This window comes from Acanthaster planci, linkage group LG06, assembly GCF_054643075.1.
Source record: "Acanthaster planci isolate LZ-2023a linkage group LG06, COTS_SCS, whole genome shotgun sequence".
Classification (NCBI taxonomy): Eukaryota; Metazoa; Echinodermata; class Asteroidea; order Valvatida; family Acanthasteridae; genus Acanthaster; species Acanthaster planci.
The window spans coordinates 13,509,553-13,533,754 of record NC_141782.1 but is presented as its reverse complement, the minus strand read 5'-3'; the positions used below and the strand labels follow the sequence as shown (position 1 = coordinate 13,533,754).

The window sequence follows — 24,202 nt, the reverse complement described above, 5'->3', positions numbered from 1 at the left end:
AGAAATTATATAATTAATACTTATTTCTACATATAGTGTACAGAATGATTCATAGTTTTAACTGTCTTTGTATTTTCTTGTAATTGTGCATGTAGCTGTTCTAGTACTTATTGTGGATGCGAGCATTTTAGTTACCCATGCGGGATGTAATAAACCCTCTTGATTTGACTTGACCCATGTTCATATGAAGGTGCATTCATTTCAAAACGAATTTAAATGGGCCTTGTATGAAATTGATCGTCGCTTTGCTGAAATCGGCTGAGAAAACCTGGAATTTGTTCCACTTGAGCAGCTGACACTTTAAACCCAAACTTTAGTGTAGAATAAGTCGTCTACATACAATTACATTGAAAGTGCCTTCAATTTCGGAACAATGTTACCTTGTACATCAAGTCATTCCGGAATTCTGTTTCAGGCTATCAACTAGTTGACGTCTAAATATGAAAGTGGTTTCCAATGACGTGTTTGGTCGAGTTTTCCTTCTTCCATCTGTCATATTTCACAAGCCGTAACTACACCCATCCCGTTCTTTTCTTGTACATGGCAATGCAAGAGTTTCAAAGTAGCACCTTTTTTCTGACAGGTACACTCTAAACTGCAAATGGGTCCCGTTAAGAATGTGGTCGGAGTATAGTTGACTTTTGACTGCGGGTCGGGCACTGAGTATTTGAAAAAAAATGCAGAAAATGTTCAGAGTCTTTGCAAAAGGAGTCAGGAAAGAACGCAAACTTGGCCGACCGAGTATTCTGCAAAAACATTTGAACATCCTTGCATGTGGGTGTCCTACTCATTCTGGTAACTCATCAAAACATTCAGTCAGCTAAACCACCAAACTCGGACTCATTTCAAACTGAACTGTTGTATTTCGTTAAACAGGAGGGGTTTATACAACTATCAACACCACACCAAGTGTACATCAAAAGAAACAATATTAAAAGGCCTTCTCTTGCCTGTTGCAGATGTTACTTATGGTCTTCATGCTTAGTTGCTGGTAAGTCCGTCAGCTTAATTTAAAAAAAAAGTTCTATGGCCATGCTGGGTTTTTTTGCATGAAGTGAAATAGAGCGTTTAAAGTGCACCTTAAAAGATGAAACAATATCACAAGGTCTTCTGCACCAGTTCTGGATGTTACTCAAGGTTCCCATTTAAATTCTGGCTACTTTTCTGGGCTATTTAGAGAAATCCTTTTGACATCCTTTTTTTCTCCAAAGTTAAATTCTTCAGTGTTTTAACGAGATTTCTAGATTTCGTTTGCTGAATGCTTAAAGTTCAAGTGTTTTGCACTTTTTTCCACTGTGACAGAGGCATTCAAAAGTTTCTGTGGAATTTTCAACATCTTCACACTTGAAAAAGCTGAACTTGTAGAAAGCATGTGTTACTTTCCCTATTCAGATCTGACAAATAATTACCTAGACAGTGCAGTTTCAAACAATTAGCAACATTTTATAAAGTAACAGGCGCTGGATTTTACAGGTGAACCTACAGTGGGCATAGATGCAAATTTCTAAAACATTTAATCAAATAAAATGAAAATTTAGCAGAGAACAGACTCAGGGAAAAATCATAGCTTGAAAGCCGATAACACCCTCGGAAAATGGAAATTGAACACAGATGATTAAAGATAAGCCTATGTTGTGTCTACACATAACTGTTACCTTGTCCAGCTCCCTTTTCAATGAGAAATGTTGTACAAGTGGTACACAGGACAAAAAAAAGGAAGTTAAAAAACCGTTATGAGGAGCTTTCAAAATATGTACAATAATCAAAGCTAGATGGTTATGCTATTCAAATGATGTAGTGAAGCTTATAAGTTGGAACACAAACTATGCCAGATTAGAATATCAACAAACTTAGAGTGATGCCTTTCAGATAAATATGCTTTTGCCCCTTTTTTTCCCTAACGAAATTTCAATATGCAAAAAGTCAACAAGAAGTCTATTATACAAAGATGTTTTCATAAAACATGTTCATTACTTCAGAGTGCTTCCAGATATTCTGAGTTTCAGGAAATAAGGGTAACATATCATTAACTACTTGTCGTCCATGCCTTGATTTGGCGCAGAACAAGTTGCTAATCTTGGCTGTGTAAACATTAAAAGAACCCACATCTGGGAGCTCTTGTTTTTCTTCTTGCCCCGGTTACATCAGGCTGTTGGCAAGCGCAAGCACACGTTTCATCTGTTTGGTGCTGGGGTGGCTAGGGTGCTGCTGCAGGAAGGCGGTGATGTGTTTGCAGAGATCGCCAATGACGATGGGCAAATGTTCGCTGTACTGGGTAGTGGTCTTGTCCTCATCAAGAACCAATAGTGCCTCGTCGATGTATCTAGGGGCGAACGAAAAAAGAAAATGACACTGGGCGGTGCTAGACCTTAGAAGCAACTAAGTGGCATTAGGGGGTACAGTTCAATGAGGGGATATGACAACGGGCACTCAGTAACCTTGCTGAAAGGTTCACAGGGCTTTTAGTAATGGTCAATCTGGGAGGGGGCAGACCTCCTAATCACTTCTTCCTTTTCTGTTTGGTCTTCCTAGCTGATAGGGTAGCTGTCTTGTGCCAAGTGTTTGCCGCATTAATGAACTTTTTAAGGGAGTATCAGTCTCCTAGGTGGTAGGTCCGATGAACTTCATAGAAAAATTCTAATCTAGTAAAAGTCATTGAAGCCACTGGCAGCCATCTTATCGTGCCAAATACAAAGGGAATACAAAGACATTTCACCACTGGTAAGCAAATTTCCAACATTCCGGGCTGTGCACTGATACAAATATGGGTCCTTTGAATGAGCCACTCACCGCAGCTTGAGCTTGGTGTTGGTGCCGATGTCATGGGACAGCTGTTGAATGAGTGAGAGGAGGACAGGTTGGTCCAGCGGGCACTGGCCACCAAACAGCTGGTCAGGATTGACGGCATTGCATACGAAGAGAACAGCACGTAGGTCTGAGGCACTCAGAGCCTGATGAAATATGAAGGATATGCTTAAAGGGTCATCATGCAAGATTACCCTGAATGAGGCTAAATAACCACTCTGGGTACAAGGCTTCAAAAGCAACAAGAGAGGGTACTTCAGAAAATGTGAAAGTAGGAGTTTAAATTCCTCTTAAGACAGGACAGATGTAAGTTGGGGGAAGGGGACAGCAACCAAGCACGGAATTCCAAAGAAATGCAGCACACGGGGAAAACCCATGGGAATATCGTTTCATTCTCCATCTAGAAATAATCCTTTTGTATATTAAATTAGAATTAAATCCGGTACACTGAGTTATCTGATCGCACATAAACATAAGAATTTAAATTCCTCAGACTAACGACACAGTCGCTATACTTCATGATTCGGGGCAAGCTTTTTGCGACCACCATCCCTGGAACAGACTGGTTCCTTTGTGCCCTTTGAAAACATTGTATTGGCGCAAGGCATCTCTTAAATAACTAGGAAAAAGCTTGCCCTGAATGACTAGGTGTAGCAATAGTGTTGTAAGTATGGAGAATTCAAATGGTTATGTTCGTGTGAATTTCAAGAACTCAGTGTAACACATTTTATTCAAATTTATCTCACCAAATGCTACCAAAGGCTACAGCATTTGGATGACAACAAACAGAAAGCATCCATGGCAACAAACGTAACTCGAATGTATGGTTTACGTGCTTTTGGCAAATGACAGAAAAAACTTGTGGCCCATGATAGCGTGACTAAACACTTGCCGGCAGTGTTATAGTCCAAACTCCAGCCCAGTTTATGACTGACCCAGGCCAAAACACTTGAGGACTAGGCCCCAGGCCAGCACCAAAGTCCAGTCCACCCAAAACTGACCATTTTATTATACTCAGCACCGTTTCAAGGTAAAAATAAGCAAATTATTGGGAAACTACACCTCTGAATTGTAAAAAAAAATTTAAAAAGGAAACAAAAAAGGCAAAAGAAATGAAAAAGAGAAAAGGCAATGAAAATCCCCAATTTGCATGAAAACTCCTCAATGATTTCCTCTTTCCACCACTAATGGTTCATCAGTTTGCTACTGACGTTTGCTTCCCCTGGAGCAAGTCCCATTCTCCCCCCCCCAGCAAAAAACCTGACAATGCCCATGCTTTGTATCATTTCCAACCTGTGGAAAGACTTCTTTGGGACCCTGTTTCTGTATTGTGTGTACCCAATGCATGCCATTCATTAATCATGTTGCTTTTCCTTAATGTACAAGAGAATTTGGTTTATAGAAAAGGACTCAGGCTAAGTTGTTTTGGACACGGACTCAGGAGTAGTCACTCCAAATACAACACTGTTCTCCTGCCCGTGCATGCAGGCAAGGAACTTACGCTCTGGAAGGCTTGAATGATGTGGCCCTGCTGCAGCAATTGGGTGATCTGGCTCTGGACCTGCCGGATGTCTGGGCCCTGGGGCACTGGGGTAGGAGCTTGGGAGCGCACAACGGCCGCTGTGATACTGCTCTCCACCCGGCTCTGGTGGTCGCGCAGGGCGTTCTGCAGCTCCTCTTTCAGGAGCTTGCGTACCTTGCCCAGGAGGTCCTCCTCAAGCCTGGTGAAAGACACTTCTCATTTTACATCAAAAGGTCCATTAAGGCCAAATCAATTTGGATCATGGACAGCCTGAATGTTAGACCTTCAGTAAATGCATTATGACCAATTCCCAACAGTAAAAAAAGAGAAAAACTTGAAGAATTATATTTTGGTACGTTCTTAGTCACGTTCATTCAATTGCCTTGAACTTTACATGGAACATCTTCACAAACATGCATGCTCTTAGAATGCAACTTTGTAACCCAGTATATGTCGTCCAATTTTTCCCTTTTTAATTCTTTTTTAACTTGACAAAGTGCATGGGAAGCCCAAGTATATGAACACAAGTGATGCGCATACGGAGAAGAAAATGCCACAGCACTAATGGCATCTCCCCAGATGATCCTACAGTCTCCACTCGTTTTTCTATGTCGATACATACTTCTCATTGGCCTTCTGGAGTTGTTTCTCGACCTCATCATTCACACTGCTGAGGATGCTCTCCTTGAGTGTCTGGGAGCTGGCCTTGAACTCCTCGGCGAGGGATACAAGCTCAGCCACGATGGGGTCTCGGGATTCCCGCTCCTGCTGTCTCTGCTTGTTGAGGTGTGACTCCAATTGTTGAGTGTCTGTGGGAAGAGGTTTTTCAGCACAGAATCTTTCAATTCTTTTTTGTGGGGGACCAAAATCCCTGACTCCTCCAAAATCATTCACTTGGTTTGCACTGCTACCATAGAGCAACATCATACCCCAAGGTTAAAGGACAGTGGATGAGCAGTGTCCTTCCACCGTCCTTCAATATCCTTCACAACCTCCTGTTGGATTTCAAAAGATCCAGAGAAATTAGGGACAAGACTTGGATGTTCTGGATGGTGGACACTTCTCTAGAATTCAAGCCGGTGAGGTGTTATGTTTTTGAACAGGTTTACCCCAACCCACCTAGATCTTCCATTATCCATCATGATTCTGTAAGATTTTGCAGGGTTCAGGGAAGTAGAACGAAGCCACCATTAATTTGTGCGGAAACATGGTGGCTTTCAAAAGTTCAACTCAGTGTCTCAAGTCCATTTTTAGCCGAACATGGCCTTTTTGAACTTGGATTTGATCTTGGTAAAACACACAAGGTATTAGCCAAAGTCTGGCATGAGTCCATTTGTTATCCTAAGCAACCTCCCAACTTTGAAGAGGCAAACGGTTGAAAAACAAAAACAATACCTCCGTCTTATTTTCAACCAGAGGAATTCTTTCCTAAAAGCATTCTTGCAAGGAGAACCATGACTTATGCTCTGATATGGTTATTTCTTTCAGAACACATTTCAGTTTAATGTTAATTGTATTCTTTGTAAAACAATTGGAGATTTTTTGGTAAAATGCTAGGTAAAGAAAAACTCTTTTGGTACTTTAAAACACTTAGAGTATCCGTCCTCATTCGGTAATCTTGTTCCCATTGTTTGTTCTCAAGAAAACTTGTGTTTACCAATTAATGGGACCCACCGGTAATTCTGCCAACTGTGCACCTAATCCATGACCATTCATTATTCATGAGGTCTTTTCAGTGCACAAGTACAATATTTGAAGGACTCACACTGAGTTTTTGGACTTCAACTTGGATATGAACCAGTAGGAATCAAACTCAGCAAAGGTAGATAACACTGCTTCTCAAACAAACAATGTGCCAATGATTCCCTGCAAAGCAGTAGATTCTGGAGAAATCGGGGCAGGTTTCAAGAAAAAAAAACGCCTCGGTCAAAGACACTAAAATAAATGAGTAACCTGCCTGCAGGACCACGAAAACTTGCATGCTGCAACAATAAATCAGCACACAATGAAAATTACTCAATGAATGCATTAATTTGTTTAATCATTTACAAACAACTGAAAGTAGTCATATTTTTAGGACATGTGTTCAATGACTAACTTTTAATTTGACACAAACTCATGGAAAAAGTCCATATGGCGCTTGACGTAGCTGATAGAAATCCAAAGTGCAAAATGACAGAGAGAGGAAAACCACAAGATGCCTGGTTCGCACTCACATTGTCTGGTTCCTGCTTCAAAGGCTGTGTTGACTTGCATGAAGAGGGACTGGCAGGACTGCTCAAAGGCCGGCACCACGCTTGTCCTGAAGGCTTCCCGGTATGTTGTCTGGATTGTGTTGCTCAGTGCATTGGCGGCCGACTGCCCCAGGGCCTCTGTGGTACTCTGAAACAGCATTTCCACACAAAACTAAGATCAACACTTGGAATGCATGGAACAAGAATTTCTACTGGTTTGTATTCTTGTTGTGATCAATTAACCTGTGCTGGCCAGCATGCATGGGGCATTGAACTTCAAATAACTGTAACAACAAATCGTGTGTTGAATTAAGTGGAAAACTTCACTGATACGGAGAATCTCGACATGAATGCTAGGTATTAAAAATAATCTGCTGTGGGACTGTCAAGTTCTTTGGGAATCCCTCCCCCACCCCCGGCTGTGAGATGGTCCAAAATAACCTGGCTCTTTTAGGGTGGGCCTCGCTCAGTCCAACTACACTTTGCCTAACTTCCACTACATGGACATCTTTTGTTCACAGGGTCCACACTAGAAATGTAAAGTTGGCCCCGTGGGGGTTAGAGAGAGAATTTCAAGCCTACCTTGGATCTGACTAGCTTGCCGATGTTCTCCCTCATCAGCTGGTCTGTGGCAGTGAGTTTCTGGGAGACGACAGTACTCAGCTGCTCGCTCATTGGTGCAATCAGCTTTCCTATTTCTGTGGACAAAAATCAGTGTAATTATTATTACACATTTCTGGTAACGAAAGACAGGATTCCTCAAAAATCCCCTACGCGCGCTATAGCTTGCAAGCCTGAAAAAGCTTGCAGAAGACAATGGGAAGAAGTTACAGTTTTAGAGATGGGGCAAATCCTAAAAGAACATTGTAGGTACTTGGGTAATGCAAGCAGTGGCCTGAAGCACACTGGAATGTAAAAACACAGCACTGTGATTCTAAGATGTTCCGTTATAGATAGCAGAGGCAATGAAATTATGGTATAAAAAGCTGACAAACCAACCTCTCACACTGAAGCAAATTCAAAATTGCGGTATGCTGACCCCTTATTTGCATGTACCTCTTATGAAACACACTACAGTTGAACCTCGTTAATAAGAGCACTGTTCATACAAGGTCTGGTCATAACAAGGAACTTTTTAGATCTCAATCCTATGTTTTTTGTTGCTTTTTATTCCTGATAATACAAGGTTCCTGTTATAACAAGGTCCGAAGGATCTCTTATTAATGCGGTTCGACTGTATTAAGTTTCATTTAAAAAGTTGTGCTCCAGGAAAAAACAGTCATTGGAATTTCTTGGCAATTCCTGATCCGCTTGCACCAATGGGTGGATGAAAAGCAACCAAAATGTGACCACCACCATACCTGGCACCACCTTGTTCTCAATCTCAGTGCGCACCGTCTTATCCAGACGACTGTTGACTGATTTGTTGAGATTCTGAGAGACGCACTCCAGCAGACGCTCCTGCTTCTGCTTGTCCAATGACTGCCTCTCCTGCATGGCAGTGTTTAATCTCTGACCTGCAGTGTCACAGGTTGCTAAGGAAACAACTTTGGACTTTTCTACTGTTCAGAGGCAGAGCGTTACTTGACCATGTACATCTTTATTTTAGAATGTAAAGGGACACCATTGAACAAAATGAAATTCAGGCGAGAAATCTAAGTTAAATCCTTAAATACTGTATTGATTTCGATCAAGTTTGCTTCGAGGAGTGAATTCCAAGTGTGCGCAGTTCAATCCTGTCAAAGTTATTGAGCTTTCCATCTTTTGTATTTTGGAGGACAGACCTTAACTGGCAGCTAGACTGACCACTGCATTACCACTCAAAGGATACGCTCCTGCTCCGACTGTTTGGCCATGCTGGTCTCCAGCTTGGTACACAGGCTCTTGTCCAGCTTGTCGATGCGCGACCGCATGGACTGAATGATGCTGTTGGCCGGCTGCGACTTGGCAATGTCCTGCTTCATCTGCTTCAGCTCCTGCTGCTGCGACTGCAGCAGGTTTAGCACCTGCTGCAGCGTGTTATTAATCTGTGGGGGGGAGGGGTTTACCAAATTAGAGGGGAGGCAATGTTGATAGTGTTGCGTCATGCAGTTCTGGCAATACGTGCTCCAGTTGTACATTGAAAGCTCTTTCATACTTCAGGCTTATGTGAAGGTGAAGCCAATTTTTATATCAAGAGTCTGCAGAGAGATTTGCTTGAGTTACAATGTGTGCAACGTTTGTGAATTCACACAGCAAAGGGTTGCTCCTAAACTACAAAATTCCATTTGTGTTAGTTTTCCACCAAGTATGAACAGGCCTTCAGCGCTGGCATCAATAACTGGAATTTCTGGGGGCCGGTAGCATACATGTATATCAAGCTTTAGGTTGGTAGAGCATAGTCTGATGCTGCAGTAGAAAAACTGAAATTTTTCATGGAACTGGAAGTCAAGAATGAGAGCTAAAAGAAGGACAGGGACAAAGCCAAGATGTGGAACACCTCTGTGTTCCAAGCAAGAGTTCAATGCAACAGAGGTCTGTAGCTTTGTGCTTAGTCACTTCATTCGGTGGCAGTAGTCTACGTTAGTGATCTATATTCAAGTTTTGCATGTAAATGATACCATTAGTGCTCTGTTCTGCACCTTATGATCTGTGCAGGTGGTGGGCACCAGCTCTATGCATTAGAGTACTCTTTACCAAAATGACAGAGGATCACAGCGTGTTCCACCATAATTTTCTGTACTGTAAAGGTTTGCACCTGTGCCTCGTGACACAAAGGTCTGCGTCACGTTCTCACTGTGCTATGCTCCACAGCCTATAATAAAACCAGGAAACCAGTGTTTCCTACTGGGTCTGACATCAGATAATTTCGCATTAGGCCCAACAGTCGTGACTCCTTCTACTGTTGAAGTTTGGACTGTTCAGGTTAAGGGTAACCAGAGACTGTATTTTTGGTGCTCCACTTTTCTCGCTCAATCGGTGAAATGATCTATCCTTCTCGTTATACCACCTCTTTTGTTTAGTTGTAAGTGCGTACTATTTTTGTTGAAACTACAAATTGTCAATGAACTGTGCCAATCTTGGAGTGAAGTTAGTCTGTTTCTTTCACTGAGAATACATAAATGTAAATTTTCATTTTTTAAACTTCAATTTGGTGCTCTAGATATTGGTTGGTTCTCCTTACTTACATGTACTTTTATCAACGTTTAAAGAAATGAGAAAATGTCTAAATTGAGTTGTGACCAAGACAGTTTCATTGCTAAGGTAGCGGCTTCCTAGGCAATTAATAGCATGTTACGTGGATGCAGTCCCTGGTTTCAAGTACGAACGTGCGTCATTCCAAGATTGTGAGTGTTGATAATAGAGGCAGAAATAACCTACCTCTGGCATGTCCAGCCTGGCATCCGCCTCAGTTGGCAGGGACTTCCTGGGTCGTGGGGAGGACCGGCTATACTTGTCCCGCCTCTGCTTCTTGGCTTTACTCTTGGACCCAGGGGGAGAAGTGGAGTCCGCCGGTTCCACATCAGAGCTAGCCCAATGGAAGAGACATAAGATGTGACAAGACAACGCCCAGTTAAGAACATCATGCCCAATAAAATACACATTGCCCTATCAAGAATACCCTGATAAAAATAAAAACCGCAACCACTAAAAAACACCCATGACGTATAACAGAACACATGCCCAATTACGACCACCATGGGCTTTCCACGAACTTCCACTTGGACTTTACATTTTTTTCATTCACTGCTACTGCAAGAACAGCTTAGGCCATGTTTGATCAAAGATCAGTTGTCAATCATTGGTCAATTTTTGCCTTGTACCTGGTTAAATTTCACGCACAAGGTTACCCATTTGAAGCAAGATATGGGACGGAGAGAAGCCCCCCCCAGCCTTTGTGTTGGTCATTGATTGATCGGAATCTCAGGAACTTTTACAGACTTCTAGGGGGATGTGTTAGGTAACAATAGTCTAGAGTGTGTGTAGGGATTGGTCAGGTAAGGGGGGTACCCCTCCGTCCCATATCTTGCCTGGTATAAGGTTACCGGTCAAAATTGGCAAATGGTTTACAAATGGTCGCTGACTGAACTTGGCTTAGGTTGGTAAGTTGATGCTTCCTTTACTTTCATCTTGGGTGGTTCAAATTCCACCTGTTGTGTAATAGAGAGTTTCTCCATGGCTACAATTCTCTGTGTTTTTTTTCCCTCCAAATGACAACTGATATTCCTTTCACTGGTCTAAGCCCCCAAAAAAGATCTGCATTAACATCGAAAGGCCAGTGCTTAGCCCTATTAAACCTTCCCTATATCCTCAGAATTTCACAAGGAGGTTTTGTGGGAAGACTCAAGTGAGGTTTAGCCCTGCCAGCATGACCTGTTGTGTGGCCTGTCCCAGGGGTTTTATGGGAGAGTGGAAGATTTTGGAAGATTTGGGGAGGTTCTTTGCAAAAATGCCTCTGGAGTTACGGTCCATGTACATGCACAAGATTAGACGCGAAGGCTTAATAGGGTTGTGCACTGCGATCAAGTTCTGGAGCACCTGACTGTTAATGTAAGGAACCCCTATCAAGTCATTGGCTCAGATATTTGCTGTCGACTTAACAGACAAGTACAACGACAAAATTTAAAAAGGTTCTTGTGGAGAGATTTTTTAACTTAGTTCCACGGAATGCTATTAATGCAGATGTCATGTTTATGCCTACAGGTTAATATCTACAAGCGTTTTGGGTAAGACAGAACTGCAAATTCCACAACATGTTGAAACAATTTTATCCTGTTTTTCTTTGAATTCTGGGGTAAGATCTCCTTTGTGGGTACTAGCATACACAATACATGTGGCTGAAATGGTGACAAGTCCCTGTTCTACCCATGCATGCACACCACAGCAGCTTTCACCTGTGCTCACTGCGCGACTCCTGCTCTTGAACCTCCAGGAGCTGCTGAGGCACTGGGGCCATGGCTCCTCCAACTTGCTGCTCCCTGCTCTCGTCCCCTGACTGTGGGGTCTCAGCTGTCTCCCCCTCTTCCCCCTGGGTCGGGGTGGGTATTCCCTCACCACCTGGGGCCTCCTCGGAGGCTGTGACTCTGCAGCAAGGCATTGGAACAAATTACATGAAAGGATCTCAACGTCGCAGTCAGGGGTGGCAACAGGGAATGAAAACAAAATCCACAAAACAAACAAAAGGGGGGGTGTGTCAAAACGACAGTAATAAAATACTCAATTCTCAAGGTTTTAAAACAGCAAACAAGAAGGCAGCAGTTCTAGAATTACGCGAAATTTCACTTGGCTTTGTGTACACAGAGCAAATAAGTAGCAAATCCTGAATGATTAATTCTACAACAAAAATCCAGAACTTTCTGGAAACAAAAATTCCTAAAATCTGGACAATTCCTTCAGAAAACGGGCAAATCAGTCGCACAAATCACAGGGTTACATGTAGATGCAAGACGACAGCAGTGCAAAATCACCTTCCTTTCTACAGCTGGATATGTTCACTTCAAGAGTTACATGTACGTTTGGAGGAGTTTGGGGAAGAAACTAGGAAATAAAGTTAACCAGACTCAGTAAAAAATGGTTGAGGTATGAAAGGAACAATCCAATCTTATGGGAGACTCACCCCAGCTTTTCTTGCTTGGGGCTGATGACAATCACCTCCCTCCCTTGGGTCACTCCACTGGCATCCTCTCCATGCATCTCAATCAGGCTGCTGGGAGGTTGAGTCACCTGCACTGGGTCAACCAACTGTTTCACTGCATCTGCAAATGCGATGGAATCCACAGTGACGGGGATAGCCTTGGACTCCACATCATCGTCTTCTTTCTCATCTTCTTCGTCTTCTCTCCCCTGGTCGTCTTCCACTTCTGCCTCCTGATCTCCGTCTTGCCCTAGATGCCCTTGGAGGATATGCGCCACCTCCGCACTTGAGTCCGAGATCCGCTTCTCCTTCATCCGTGCATTCTCCAGGAGTTCCACCAAGTCATCCGTGCTGGCCGCGGACCGAGCAATCAGCTCGGGGGAAGCCAGTTCAGTTGGGGTCGGGGGAGGGGATTTGGGTCCTTCGTCGTCCTCCGCTGAACCGTCTTCATCCTTCTCCCGGGCAAGAGCAGCATCTACTTGGGGTGGAGTGGCTGAGCGGTCGGGCCTCTGAGGCGACTTAGGTGTGGCCGGGAGGCTAGAGACTGGGGTGAGGGTCCTGGGGGTCGGAGTGCTGTTCTCCCCAGAGTGGTGGGAGCCTGTCAGGAGGTCGTCGGCCGAGGCATTCAGGGCCGAGACCTGGGTGAAGCTGCTGGCACTAGAGTTGCTCTCCCGCAGGTGTTCGGCCAAGGTCTTGGCACTGCTAGATTTAATGGCTTCAGGTGTCATTAGGTAGGGCTGGCCTGGCGAGGTTGATGGATTGGTGGACTCGGACGTGAAGGAGCTGGTCAAGGACCCGCCGGGGGTCAGTGAGCTGGCCTGGCGGACAGCCGAGACCCTATCCACATCTGTCCCAGCTGAGCGGTCGGTGTCGTTCATGCTCATGTCTGACAGACCATCCTGCAGGGCTGTATATATATAAACTCACAATTCAGTCTCACTGCTCAAGAATTAATCTCTCTGCTCAAGAATTAATCTTAGAACCTCATGCAAGTGTGCTTTTAAAATACAATGTCAAAAGGGGCATTGGTATCACTTTTTGGGGTTTGAAAAATCTTAGTCCTTGCAACTTCAGCATTTCGAAGTTTTAACAAATTGTTGACGACAAGTACTTTAATTTTACAGTGCCAGACAAAAACAACAATGATGATGGTAACAGGTCAACATGGATGGCGTGTCTTTCACGTAAGGTCAGAATGAATTAGAGAACTTCAATCAATGTTGTGGCGACAGTAATGGAAGTTGTAATGGGACTTCCAAACTCTGTAGTTTCAGCATTGTTCAAGAATCTCTGCTAATCAATACAAGGTTTCCACTGACGTCTTTGGGCAGTTCAGATCCTGGGGCAGCTAATTTGATAAGTACATGTTTTCACGCTGCTCATTAAGCATGCGAACCTAGATTTGAGCTCTGTTCTCAACTTATTTTCCATTTTTTTCCCCATTTTTGAAAATCAAATCCTACAGTTACTTTCCTGAGATATTTTTCCCCTTTTTTGGTAGATTCATATCCCTAGACGATTTTCATTAACATACATGTAGAGTTCAAGTTCCATTTGTTACAGACTGGTCTGGTTCCTGTTTCCCCTGGTACACTTTTGGAAGACAGCAACCAGTCTGAAGTGTCGTAACTATCCCAATGACATTAAAAAAGGTTTTCTGAAAAGCTGCTTTCCAAGGTAAGCATCATATTCGGAACCAACCATAGTCATCCTGCGAGGCTGAACTGACTGAGCCGGCCATGTTGCCATGTTCCACGGAAGAGTTGGGCTGAAAGCGAACCTGTAGATCTTGCACCGATCTGTGGGGGGGAGGGGGAAGGGAAACAACAAATTCCACCAGAAACTGGAACCATCAAGGAGTTTGTGTGCAAAGTGGGAAGCAAGTATTAACCCTAACACTCCTCAATCCTTCACCTGTTGGAGGACTGAGGAGTGTTAGGGTTAAAGGTGGCATTCTCTTTGGCAAAACCCCAAGTTCAGTCACAAATGTATGCAACGCATTCCTTGTTGACAGCAGTCCATGCATGTTCCGATTGACATTTTATGATCATTAACTCTAAGACGGCTTCATCCTGCGATTTTAGGCAGCCTTGGGAAAAAGGGTTGATGCATGAAACCTGTACAATGCAAATACTTTCAAGACTCTCACAGATGAACCTTCGACAGCCAAACTTGCCAAAAGATATGAATGTCATCTTTTATAGAGCAGAGTCAAAGATTTGATCGATCAGTTTACCAATTACGGGTACAAGACATGGAACAGTTTTGGTATCGTTTGAAGTACATGAATGCTGAATGTTGCCATGTTCATAGGCAGGGATGTGTGTTACTGATGAAAAAAAAAAGCGGCACTATGGTTACTGGTTCATGTGTCGTATGACGGTCCCTTTGAATTGAGATCTCTACTTGCCAATATCTAGAGAGCTCCTGGTTCCGGCCATAACAGACTGAAGGTTACCATGTGTATGGGCAGGTAAGTGTTATTAGAAAGGATAACATACGTTGAATTGATGCAGAACATCTTGACGAGCACACCGCTGTTTGGAAAATGACTGGGTTCCATGTCCCCCTGCAACATCTCCAGCATCTCACCTGAATGGTGGGCATGGAACGTTAAGAAACACTACTAAATACAACAGAGGAAGTAACTCTCTCTTTCATGCATTTTGGTGCCAAAGATGTTGCCAACCACAAATGAACACTATGCACACTCTGGCTGCTTATGCAAAATTGCAATCGGCATTTTTGAGCACTGAAAATTGTGCACATCCTCAAAATACACTGAGACAGGTCTGTTCAAAAAGTATTTCTTCATGAGACGGCCATACTGAATTACAAGTGAGGTAAAACTTGTCATTTTTGGAACCTGAGCAATAAACAATTCATCACATATTAATGCCAGTTTATGGGGGCAAATAATTCAAGATTTGTGATGAATTGTATCCAAATGTTTCAAGTCACGTTTAAAGAAAAAAAAGAGGCTTGGAATCCAAACTAGTCTGGTATCACCCCATTGAATGGATTCAGGGCTCAAATTCACCACTACAGTGCAAGCTGCCTCGAGTCAAGCTTGCTTTTAATTGCGAAATTGATACAAAAGTAAGTGTACAGTCTGTCTACCGTTCAAATTGAGTGTGCATTGCACGGAGCAGCATTTCTTACACAATGTCTACACATTGCTGATATCATTTTACGCATTTTGCTTTTTAGATGATTTGTTTTTGGTTTTACGTTGTCAATTATCACAAAACGTTCTCCACCCAAGCACACAATTCCGCTTTGTTTCCATAGAATTAAGCCACCAGCATCCCAAACTGAATCCGCAGCCCCTTTGTCTGATGTCGGGGGGTTGAATTCGTATTCAGAACGTGGACAAACATGGACTTGAACAGCGGGGACAAAATAGCACAAGTTCAATTTTGTTGGTGCAAGTTGTTTGAAATGCAACTTCCGCAGGGAGCGAGTATATTTGGGGGCATTGTGAAGCCTCAGATTGCACTGACTAAAATGGCTTCCAGTGAGTTAAGGTCCGATGAAACATCCAGAGCCAGTCCCCAATTGGGAATGGTCCAACCCTTCTCAGTCGGGTAATGTATCTCTCTCTCTGTCGACCAGAACACCACACCCACCTGAGTTGAGCTCCTCCCCCTCTTCCCCCTCCTCAAGGAGTGGCTTCAGGCGGCATTTGCCCGCGTCCACGATGGCGAAGCTGAGGGTGGGCTGGGTCAGCAGAAACTCGGTGATGGAACTCATGTGGGCGTGGCCTTCACTGTGGTCCTGGTGTACCTGAAGGACATACAGGACCTGTTGGGAGGAGTAGAGATAAGCAGCTGGTGGGTGTCACCGAAAAAAGAAGAGTTTTAAAACGCGTGCAAAATATCTTGGAATCTAGCCTGAGGATTGCACCTAAATTTGGAGATTTTCAATTCTGTTGGTTGTGTTTTCCTTGGAAAATGAAATCCTCATTTCAAACATGCATGGTAGTGTCCTTTACAAAGTTGTTGAAAGAAGACAAGTGTTTAAATTCATCACTGTCATCCAGTTTTCCTCATATTTTACACTTCCAAGCTAATTCAAGTGAGAGGGCAAGTTTTGAACATGCTCTGTTACAAGATTGGGGGCATGAATACGCAGTTGACTTAGACAAAGCTTACATGTAGCTGTCACTTTATGATATGAAAGAATTTGAAAACTTGGCACAAGACATCTGGCCCAGAGCATCAGTTTAAAAAAGCTACATGACAATAATATGAGTCCGCCTTTGAGATCTTCCAAACAAATTCCAACCTGCCCTTAGATTACAAATACTTATCCAAGTTCTGCAAGTAACATCAACAACACGCTACATAACCATGACCAGGCGATTCCTCTCCAGGAGATTGGATAGAATTGATGAGCAAACTGCCCCCAACATGGCCTTGAAACTCTGACCTTTCTAGTGATGTCTGTCGCGATCAGGAAGCTGGCCGACAGGTCCAGCTTGATCTTCAGGAAGGGTTCGGGGAGGAGGCCGGGCCGGGTGAAGCTGATCTTCTGCAGGCAGGTCCAGGTGACGGTGCACCACATCATCAGCTCACGATTGGCGCAGGCCCCCGTGATCAGGAACCTCCAGAAGGGGAGGCTGTGCGGTAGGGAATATAACAAAATTGAAGCAAAGCCAGAGATGTTTCTTTGAGGTAGATTTTTTCCAATGGAAGACTCATGAAAACAAGCACCTGATCGCCTGTCACTTTCAAAGAAAACTGTGCAACAAGTGTGCACAGGTTAATTGATAGCAAGCTACATTATCTATGCATAATGATAAACAAGGTATGTGATTGCCAGCTGTAGTTACTGTAGTTATAGCTTGACCAATTTCACTTGAACAACTGATGTTCGGACTAGCTAGTCTACCATTTTGGAATTTTTTTTTTGCCTGTTTGTATTGAAGTTAGTGTAAAGTGAATCTTGACCTGAAAATAAATGCACAAGATGACAGAAACTGTGAATGCTGGGAGAGTGTCGACCACAAGCAAGACATGAGTGGTGGTAGGATTTACAAAAATGATGACGCAGGTGGTTCTAGCATGCTCAACAGTTAAAATGAGAGTGCTCAAGAGAAATTTCGTTACAAACTGATAGTTGTCCATTCTGATGCACACTGTGAAAATTGCAATTAAGCATGCCTTTGAATATTTTAAGCCACATTTAAAAAGAAAAAGATAGAGCAGCTTAGTATGCACTCCATGAAATAGCCTGGCACAAATCCATTCAATAGTATTTAAAACAGATATAGGGGCCATGATCTAAAATGGCGTCCCCATGGCGTCCCCATGGACGAGGTCCGTGAAATGAAAGGCTTCCATGACTCACTCTGGGTCCTGGTACTTGTGGTTGTCACAGAAGATCAATGAGGACAGTGGCCGGCCATCGTGGGGGGAGAATCGGTGCAGACGTGCAGGAGCCTGGTCCGGGGCAGCCATGTCCATCTGCCAGAACTTCACCGTGCCATCCTCACTGGCCGTGGCAAGGACCTGCCCGTCAGGGGCTACAGACAGATCGGTGATGGGCTGTAGGTACCACATACGGCATTCACCATATGTCAGTGCTTTTAGAAATGTGAAGCTGTTTGTCTAAAGCGTAGTTATGACCCACCAATGAGCCCCAAGCCGGACCAAAAAGAGGGCATACTTTTCCAGGCAACACTTGCTAGTTCACAAATGACTACGAAATGTACGCGTCATGGTCCCATCACTACCATCAAAATGAGCACTCCCCAGCAACATGGCTCTTGTCAGTGACCGCTTCTGTTCTAGGTGGATTACAGCATGTTCCCTACATACTGCAGCTTAAAAAAATGTCATTTTAAATCTAGATGTGACAGCATACCACACTTGTGGGGGCGCATTCTTCAATCTGACACATGTGCACTTAGCAAGTCATGAAATCCTACTGATTGATGAGACAACCAACACGTGCACACCACCTGCTCACACACAGTGCCACATTAATGCCAACTAATGGCTTCCATTCCAAGTCACCGAATTAATCCCTACCTTTGTGTGTCCACTGCAAATTCGAATGACACCATCCGTTACGCTGTCTGCATTCACAACGTTGCCAAACAGTTCTATCACAACATCCAAATCCCAAAACTCAGCCTGAGAACAAAGAGCAAGATGTGTTGAGTTTCTGATTCTCCATGAGGAGAAAGAAAATCCATGGAGCAAAGTTATCTGTGCACAACATGCAGAATTTCATTATCCCTGCACAATGCAATTGTGGCATATATAATGCACCGATCGGCAGGACCTTAACTACATCGACAGTCATCAACGGCACGGCCTGCCAATTTTGAGACCTACAAGAGCTGGTTTCATTGAACATTGCTTGTGCTGGAATGTTTTGGTGGATGACAGGATAAGTCTGCATTATACAGGCAAATTTGCATACCCTGCTAGTCAGATCCAAGTGTGGTAAAGAGCCTTTCCCAGTGATCTGCATTTTATGACCAATGAAAGAAAATAACATTTCCCATGCCCCTCCCCTTCCACTTTTTTTCTCTCACCCTCTCTTCGTGGGTGACAGCCAGTAGACGGCTGTTCTCGTCGCTGATGGAGCTGCTGTCACTAGCGGTGGGGTCGTCAGGCAGGTAGGGGCACCAGACTAGCCGGTGGTAGTCAGTGGGGTGTGTGCCAGGCGGTCGCATCACCTTTAGCTTTGAATTGGGCCTGCAAGGTTCGGTTAAGGAATTCTTTCAGCGTCGTAAACGAGTCACCCAAAAGTCTTTGCAGTCAATAAAAAAAGGCCATCTCTTAACAGACAAGACCGTGTCACTCAGAGCTTTTAGGAAGGCAACTAATTGCACCTTGCATGACAGCCAGAACGACAAATGAAACTCACATCAGTTCAGAATCTATGACCGCTAAGTCATCGTTACAGACAAGTACTGTACACTAAAGTGTTGCCTACCATGACAAAGAAAGCATCGAAGCAGTGATTTCAAAACATAGGGTGAGGCTGGAGGATCTTTACTCTCCCATAATAAATTATGCAATACAAACACACTATGGTTGTGCTGCTTAAGGTAATAAAATACTCTAAATCTGACCTATCCACATTAACCCCTTTGCACCGGAACCGTTGACAGGCGTGGCTTTGCATGAGGATTAGTGCATACCACACATACAGTCTATTCACCATGCAGCTGCTGGTTCAATGGGCCTGCCGATGGACAAAGCCCTCCATTCAGGGCATACCACAGCCCAGCAGTCACGGTCAAAAGAATTACCGGCGCGAAGGGGTTAAACATGTAACTACATGGCTCGGCATAAACACATCAATTTATCCATGAATTTTGGTACCAGCCACTGCTCAAGCAGCATTAGATAACATTTAACTAAAAAATGGCTGTTTAATGTACGAATGGGTTCAAAGGGTTCACGTAAACTCTGTGACATATAGAACTTCGCATGGAAAGTTGGTATGACTTATAAGGATACGCGATTTTGCCGTCCACATCGAGAATTTGCCAGACAGTCATGTTCCCCAGCCTGTCGATACAGCCCAGAACATTGGACTGGTGGTGGGCAAAGGCGACATCTGTGATGATGTCCTCAAAGCCTTTCAACAGCGCCCTCACAGAGGTGCGCCTGTCCAGTATGCGCAATCCATACCCACTCTGAACTGAAAAGAAAATAGCTGACAAAAGTTATTTGCCTGATTAATGTGGCAAAGCCAATATCTGGAAGAGGGGTTTTAGGATGTGATGTCAGAATTTCTTTGCATTGGAGAAGAATTCTGCTTCCTTAAGCTATCACTAATGTGTTGAAACTTTTCTGATTTCCAGGTTTTGGGGATTTACTGGTAAATTCTGTATTTCCTCATACTGTGTGATCGGTCTGAATCCAGTTCATGTCTGGGTAATAACCCCCTTTTATGTTTGTGACACTCATGAGTGATGGAAATACTGATTCATGTTCATTCTGTAATTCTCCTATCAGATTAATAGTAATCTTTTCTGACAGATTTGAAAAAGTTTTCTGACTTACTTTTCAGAACGTACACCAGATAGATTTGGTTGACTGCCACAAGGTTGCCCACGTAGTATTTGTGTTCCCAGTCATATTTCACCACTGGTGTGATTTTAACCTGTGAAAAGAATTTTGCTCCTTTAAAAGTAAACAAACCAGGTGTAGAAAAACTTTTTTGTTTCGCTTACTAATTCCGAAACCGTGATCACAGATAATGAAGAGATTTTGATTATTATAGTTGTAATCACAATGGCACTCTTGGAGTCCAGTTGTTGTTCTTATGAGTATAGCAAATGGTATGGTTGTATTTACAGTGGCTGTGAAGTGTATGGTAGTAATTGAGAAACATGTAATAGTCAGCACAGTTTGGGAACGTTTCATAATTACAGAAGGCGGTAATTACTGCGGTACTGCTGTATTTTTGCAGTACCAGCATTAAGCCCTTTCGGGTAACTAGTGCGGTGCCGCTAAAAAAAACGGTACCGCAGCAAATACCGCCTTCAACAATTATGAAACGCTCCTTTATGATTGTAATATCTGTGGTTGTCTGTACAAGCTCTGCATGCCAGTACATCTGACTGGAGACACTGAGAGGGTGGACTGACATGTGAATACCACTTCTGGCTATACCAAGTTACCCTTGATGCCTGCGCAAGGACAATCTTTCAAACAAAAGTCTGCAAGATCTCCTACACTGCATTGCATCCCATGTACAGTATTGGTGGCCGGGCTCTACGGACCTTCTGGTTGGGCTTCTGTAGGATCTGGGAGGGTTTAGAGAGGTTGAATAACCATTGCCCAACTCACTTTGCTACTCCCTGGTGCTCGGCTGTCCCTCTTGGAGGCTTCGCTGGGAATGACACTGACCTCACGGCCATACACTGGCACCGACCCACTCTGGTCATTTCCAACCAGCTCACTGGAAATGAAGAACTAACTGGCTAAGAACTACATACTTCCATATGTTTTTGACATACCCAAGGTGTTAAGGTTAAATATACTGAAGCAATAAAGCAAATCTTTGTTGACATTTTAAAGTGGGTAAAAACTTTTAACGTATTTGAGGGTTAACCCTAAAAGCACCAGGTTATTTTGGCCATCTCCCATGTGGAAGGGGGGGAGGTTCGACCACCTCCAAGAATCGGCTGTGCCTCACTCAATGGTACGTTTGATTTTCCCCAAATTGGTGTCAAACTGACTTCAGAAAGTGTTACTCTAAAAAGTCCCAAAGACTCAACTCCGGAAAAGCAGTGCACTGCGGCAATGTCAGAAAAAATATCAGTCCCCCCCACGGTTCTTTAATTTAAGGGTTAAGGTTAAAGGATTCTACTGGGGTAGCAATAAGCCATTTGCAAGATAAATTTGAATAAAATCTGGTGCACTGAGTTATCTGACTGCACATAAACATTACGATTTGAATTCCCCAGACTAAAGACACTGTTGCTATACCTCATGATTCAGGGCAAGCTTGAGCGTAGCCACCACCATCTCTGGAATAGACTGATGCTTTGTGCCCTTCTTATCCATTGAGAACAGTGTCTTGTTGCAAGGCATCTCTTATGTAACCAAGCAAAAGCTTGCCCCGATTCACAACGTATAGCAACAGTGGTTTTAGTAAGGAGAATTCAAGTTGTTTTGTTCACATGAATTTAAACAACCAGATTTAGGTCAAAGTTAATTTGCAAAAAGCTTATGAAATTTTCTCACACATGCATTTTGCAGATATTTACACTCTTCTTCCTTGTATCAGGAATATTTTAAATCCCTTTTGGAATGCGTGTATTGAAAAGTGCACTTTTTTAAACACTTAAAAACTGTCCACACTTTTTTCCAACACATTGGACAACTGAGGGCCCTGTTGCTGTCTTTCTTTATGCCTTTTTGTTTTAAAATTATGAAACCAAAATTGAAAACATTTCCGAGAAAGCACTGCACATTACTGGATTGCCAAATTTACACAATAATCAGTCACCATAGATAATTTAGGCCAGCAAAATACAGATACACCTATGTATACAAAATTCCAATTTTTCATTCACAAAGCGTAACACTGAGGTGTTCCTTCTGGGATGAGATCATAGGTTAGCTCCCGAATATGGAAACACTCATCGGAATAAAACCAAAAGGGGACCACAATACCCTAGAAAATAGCAAAACAAAACTGAAGTAAGGCTGAGACACATTATTACGCATCTTCAAGAATTGTAGAAATAAATGCATTGGATGGACCCTTCAAGGCTGCAGAACTCCATTCTTGGTATTCTGTTTACATAGTCTCTGTCACTAGATTTGAATAGCAAAGGTTTCCCTTGGTGAAGGCATGGTGCGCATATGTACAGGTAAGCTATTGGAAGAATGAAGACGGTTTAAGATTAAGGATATTTATAATACTTGAGAGAGTGCTTATGAACCTACACATGTGTACACTGTACGTATTTAGGGGGCGGGGAAGGGATTTAGCAGGATGATGTTAACATTTGATAAGAGATGGGAAAGAGGAGAGAATAAGATGATGAAGGGGGCGGTCCCCACTGCTTCAGTACTTACATGGTTTGCCGGACAGTGTCTCTTAAATTCAAGGGAGCTGCAGAGTCACCTCCTGCCTGGATAAAATCCTGGATAACGGAATAAAATGCAATACAAGGTTGTTAGAAATACATGCTGTACATGAAGGAACCACTGATTAGCATATTCCATGCACACAAATGTAATGCACGATTTTGTAGCGCTTTAATTTCAGATTCAGTGATTCATATGGAGCACACTTAACACTGTAATGCCAAGCTGTGCTGTTTCAGAAACAGAAGAACATTGCGCGTGTTTACTAAATGGCGTTGGATTTGAAATTTTGTGACAGCTTCCCGGCAAAAGAAACCCAAAGTAAGAGACTGAAGTTGTCATGGACACAGAGCGAGAAGAAACAAGCACAGGCATGGTTCGCCTTAAAAAAAAGGAAAGAGGGGATCCATTCTGGACAAGAAAGGGAGTAATCTGATCACTTTCTTCCTTCTCTGACGGTTTCGGCATGATATCACTGTCCAATCAAAAATGAGCACTAAAAAGCAATACTTCAACGGATCAAATCTTTTATCAACACTACATGTACATGTATCAATTCAGACTGAAATTGGCAATCCAGGATTGCAAAGAAATTTCCTTCAGTACATGTACAGTGTAATTCAGAATTATCTCCGATTTCACACACAAGATAATAGGGTTTATAGGATTAGCTATCACTGGACTATCAACAAATTTACAAAAACAATGAAGTGCATGCATCATTGGGCTAGCACACATGGGCCTCGTATCATAATACTGCCACTATTCTGCAGGGTACAGAAAAAAGAATGAATAATCAACTGCGATATCACTTTAAGGCTGAACAAGTTGCATACCTTGGATATTGCATCCTGTGGATCTGGATTACTGAGATAAAAGAGAAAAAAATACAGTAAAACTACAATGCACACTACACAGCGTCTCTGTAAATGATTTCCTTTCCAATCAGTTTGTTTTTTCTTTCTTTGGCACTATTCTAAAGACAACAAAATCAAACAATTACATGTAGGCCTCCATGTACATATGAGAGACAATGCTGACTGCAACTTACAGTACACACAGTGTACAGTACACTGTATGTATTGTATTTTGCTGTGTATCGACTGAATGCTGGTTCTGGTTACTGTACATGCAGAACTATATATGGCATGTACATGTACCCATACACCATACCCTGGTACAGCACACAATAAGCACCATCAGATTCCACTGCATTTTGCAGCAAGTTTATTCTAAATATTACCATTTTTTATCAATTTGTACTTACTTTTCAGCATTCCCGTCCATGCTGCTGGTTGAACTGTAAGCTGTACAAATGACCAAATCCAAAAAACATCAAGGTACATGTAAGGTGCGTGACATTTTACCACTGATGAAAAAATTGTTCAATATTCTAGGACCGCACACACACAGAATGTTCTAACCACACAATTCTGCCAGAAAAATTTGAACTTTA

At 43.0% G+C, this 24,202-nt stretch overlaps 1 protein-coding gene across 2 annotated transcripts in view; it reads right to left on the bottom strand.

The window, feature by feature from the left end:
* Positions 1-840: 840 nt before the first annotated feature.
* edc4 (enhancer of mRNA decapping 4) overlaps positions 841-24,202 on the bottom strand; it is a 25,340-nt gene continuing 1,978 nt past the window's right edge. For both annotated transcript variants that reach the window (XM_022255566.2, XM_022255565.2), the window contains exons 2-25: positions 24,014-24,053; positions 23,583-23,613; positions 22,735-22,802; positions 20,995-21,106; positions 20,206-20,305; positions 19,657-19,840; positions 18,723-18,885; positions 18,211-18,315; positions 17,528-17,724; positions 16,607-16,796; positions 15,805-15,979; positions 14,677-14,767; positions 13,877-13,974; positions 12,158-13,082; positions 11,436-11,624; positions 9,922-10,069; positions 8,393-8,588; positions 7,923-8,078; positions 7,144-7,259; positions 6,544-6,709; positions 4,950-5,136; positions 4,307-4,526; positions 2,791-2,951; positions 841-2,323 (exon numbers count right to left, since the gene is read on the bottom strand). In XM_022255566.2, coding sequence (XP_022111258.2) covers positions 2,140-2,323; positions 2,791-2,951; positions 4,307-4,526; positions 4,950-5,136; positions 6,544-6,709; positions 7,144-7,259; positions 7,923-8,078; positions 8,393-8,588; positions 9,922-10,069; positions 11,436-11,624; positions 12,158-13,082; positions 13,877-13,974; positions 14,677-14,767; positions 15,805-15,979; positions 16,607-16,796; positions 17,528-17,724; positions 18,211-18,315; positions 18,723-18,885; positions 19,657-19,840; positions 20,206-20,305; positions 20,995-21,106; positions 22,735-22,802; positions 23,583-23,613; positions 24,014-24,033 — 4,182 coding nt within the window. In that variant the 5' untranslated portion in view covers positions 24,034-24,053 and the 3' untranslated portion in view covers positions 841-2,139. The remainder of the gene's footprint in view (positions 2,324-2,790; positions 2,952-4,306; positions 4,527-4,949; positions 5,137-6,543; positions 6,710-7,143; positions 7,260-7,922; positions 8,079-8,392; positions 8,589-9,921; positions 10,070-11,435; positions 11,625-12,157; positions 13,083-13,876; positions 13,975-14,676; positions 14,768-15,804; positions 15,980-16,606; positions 16,797-17,527; positions 17,725-18,210; positions 18,316-18,722; positions 18,886-19,656; positions 19,841-20,205; positions 20,306-20,994; positions 21,107-22,734; positions 22,803-23,582; positions 23,614-24,013; positions 24,054-24,202) is intronic.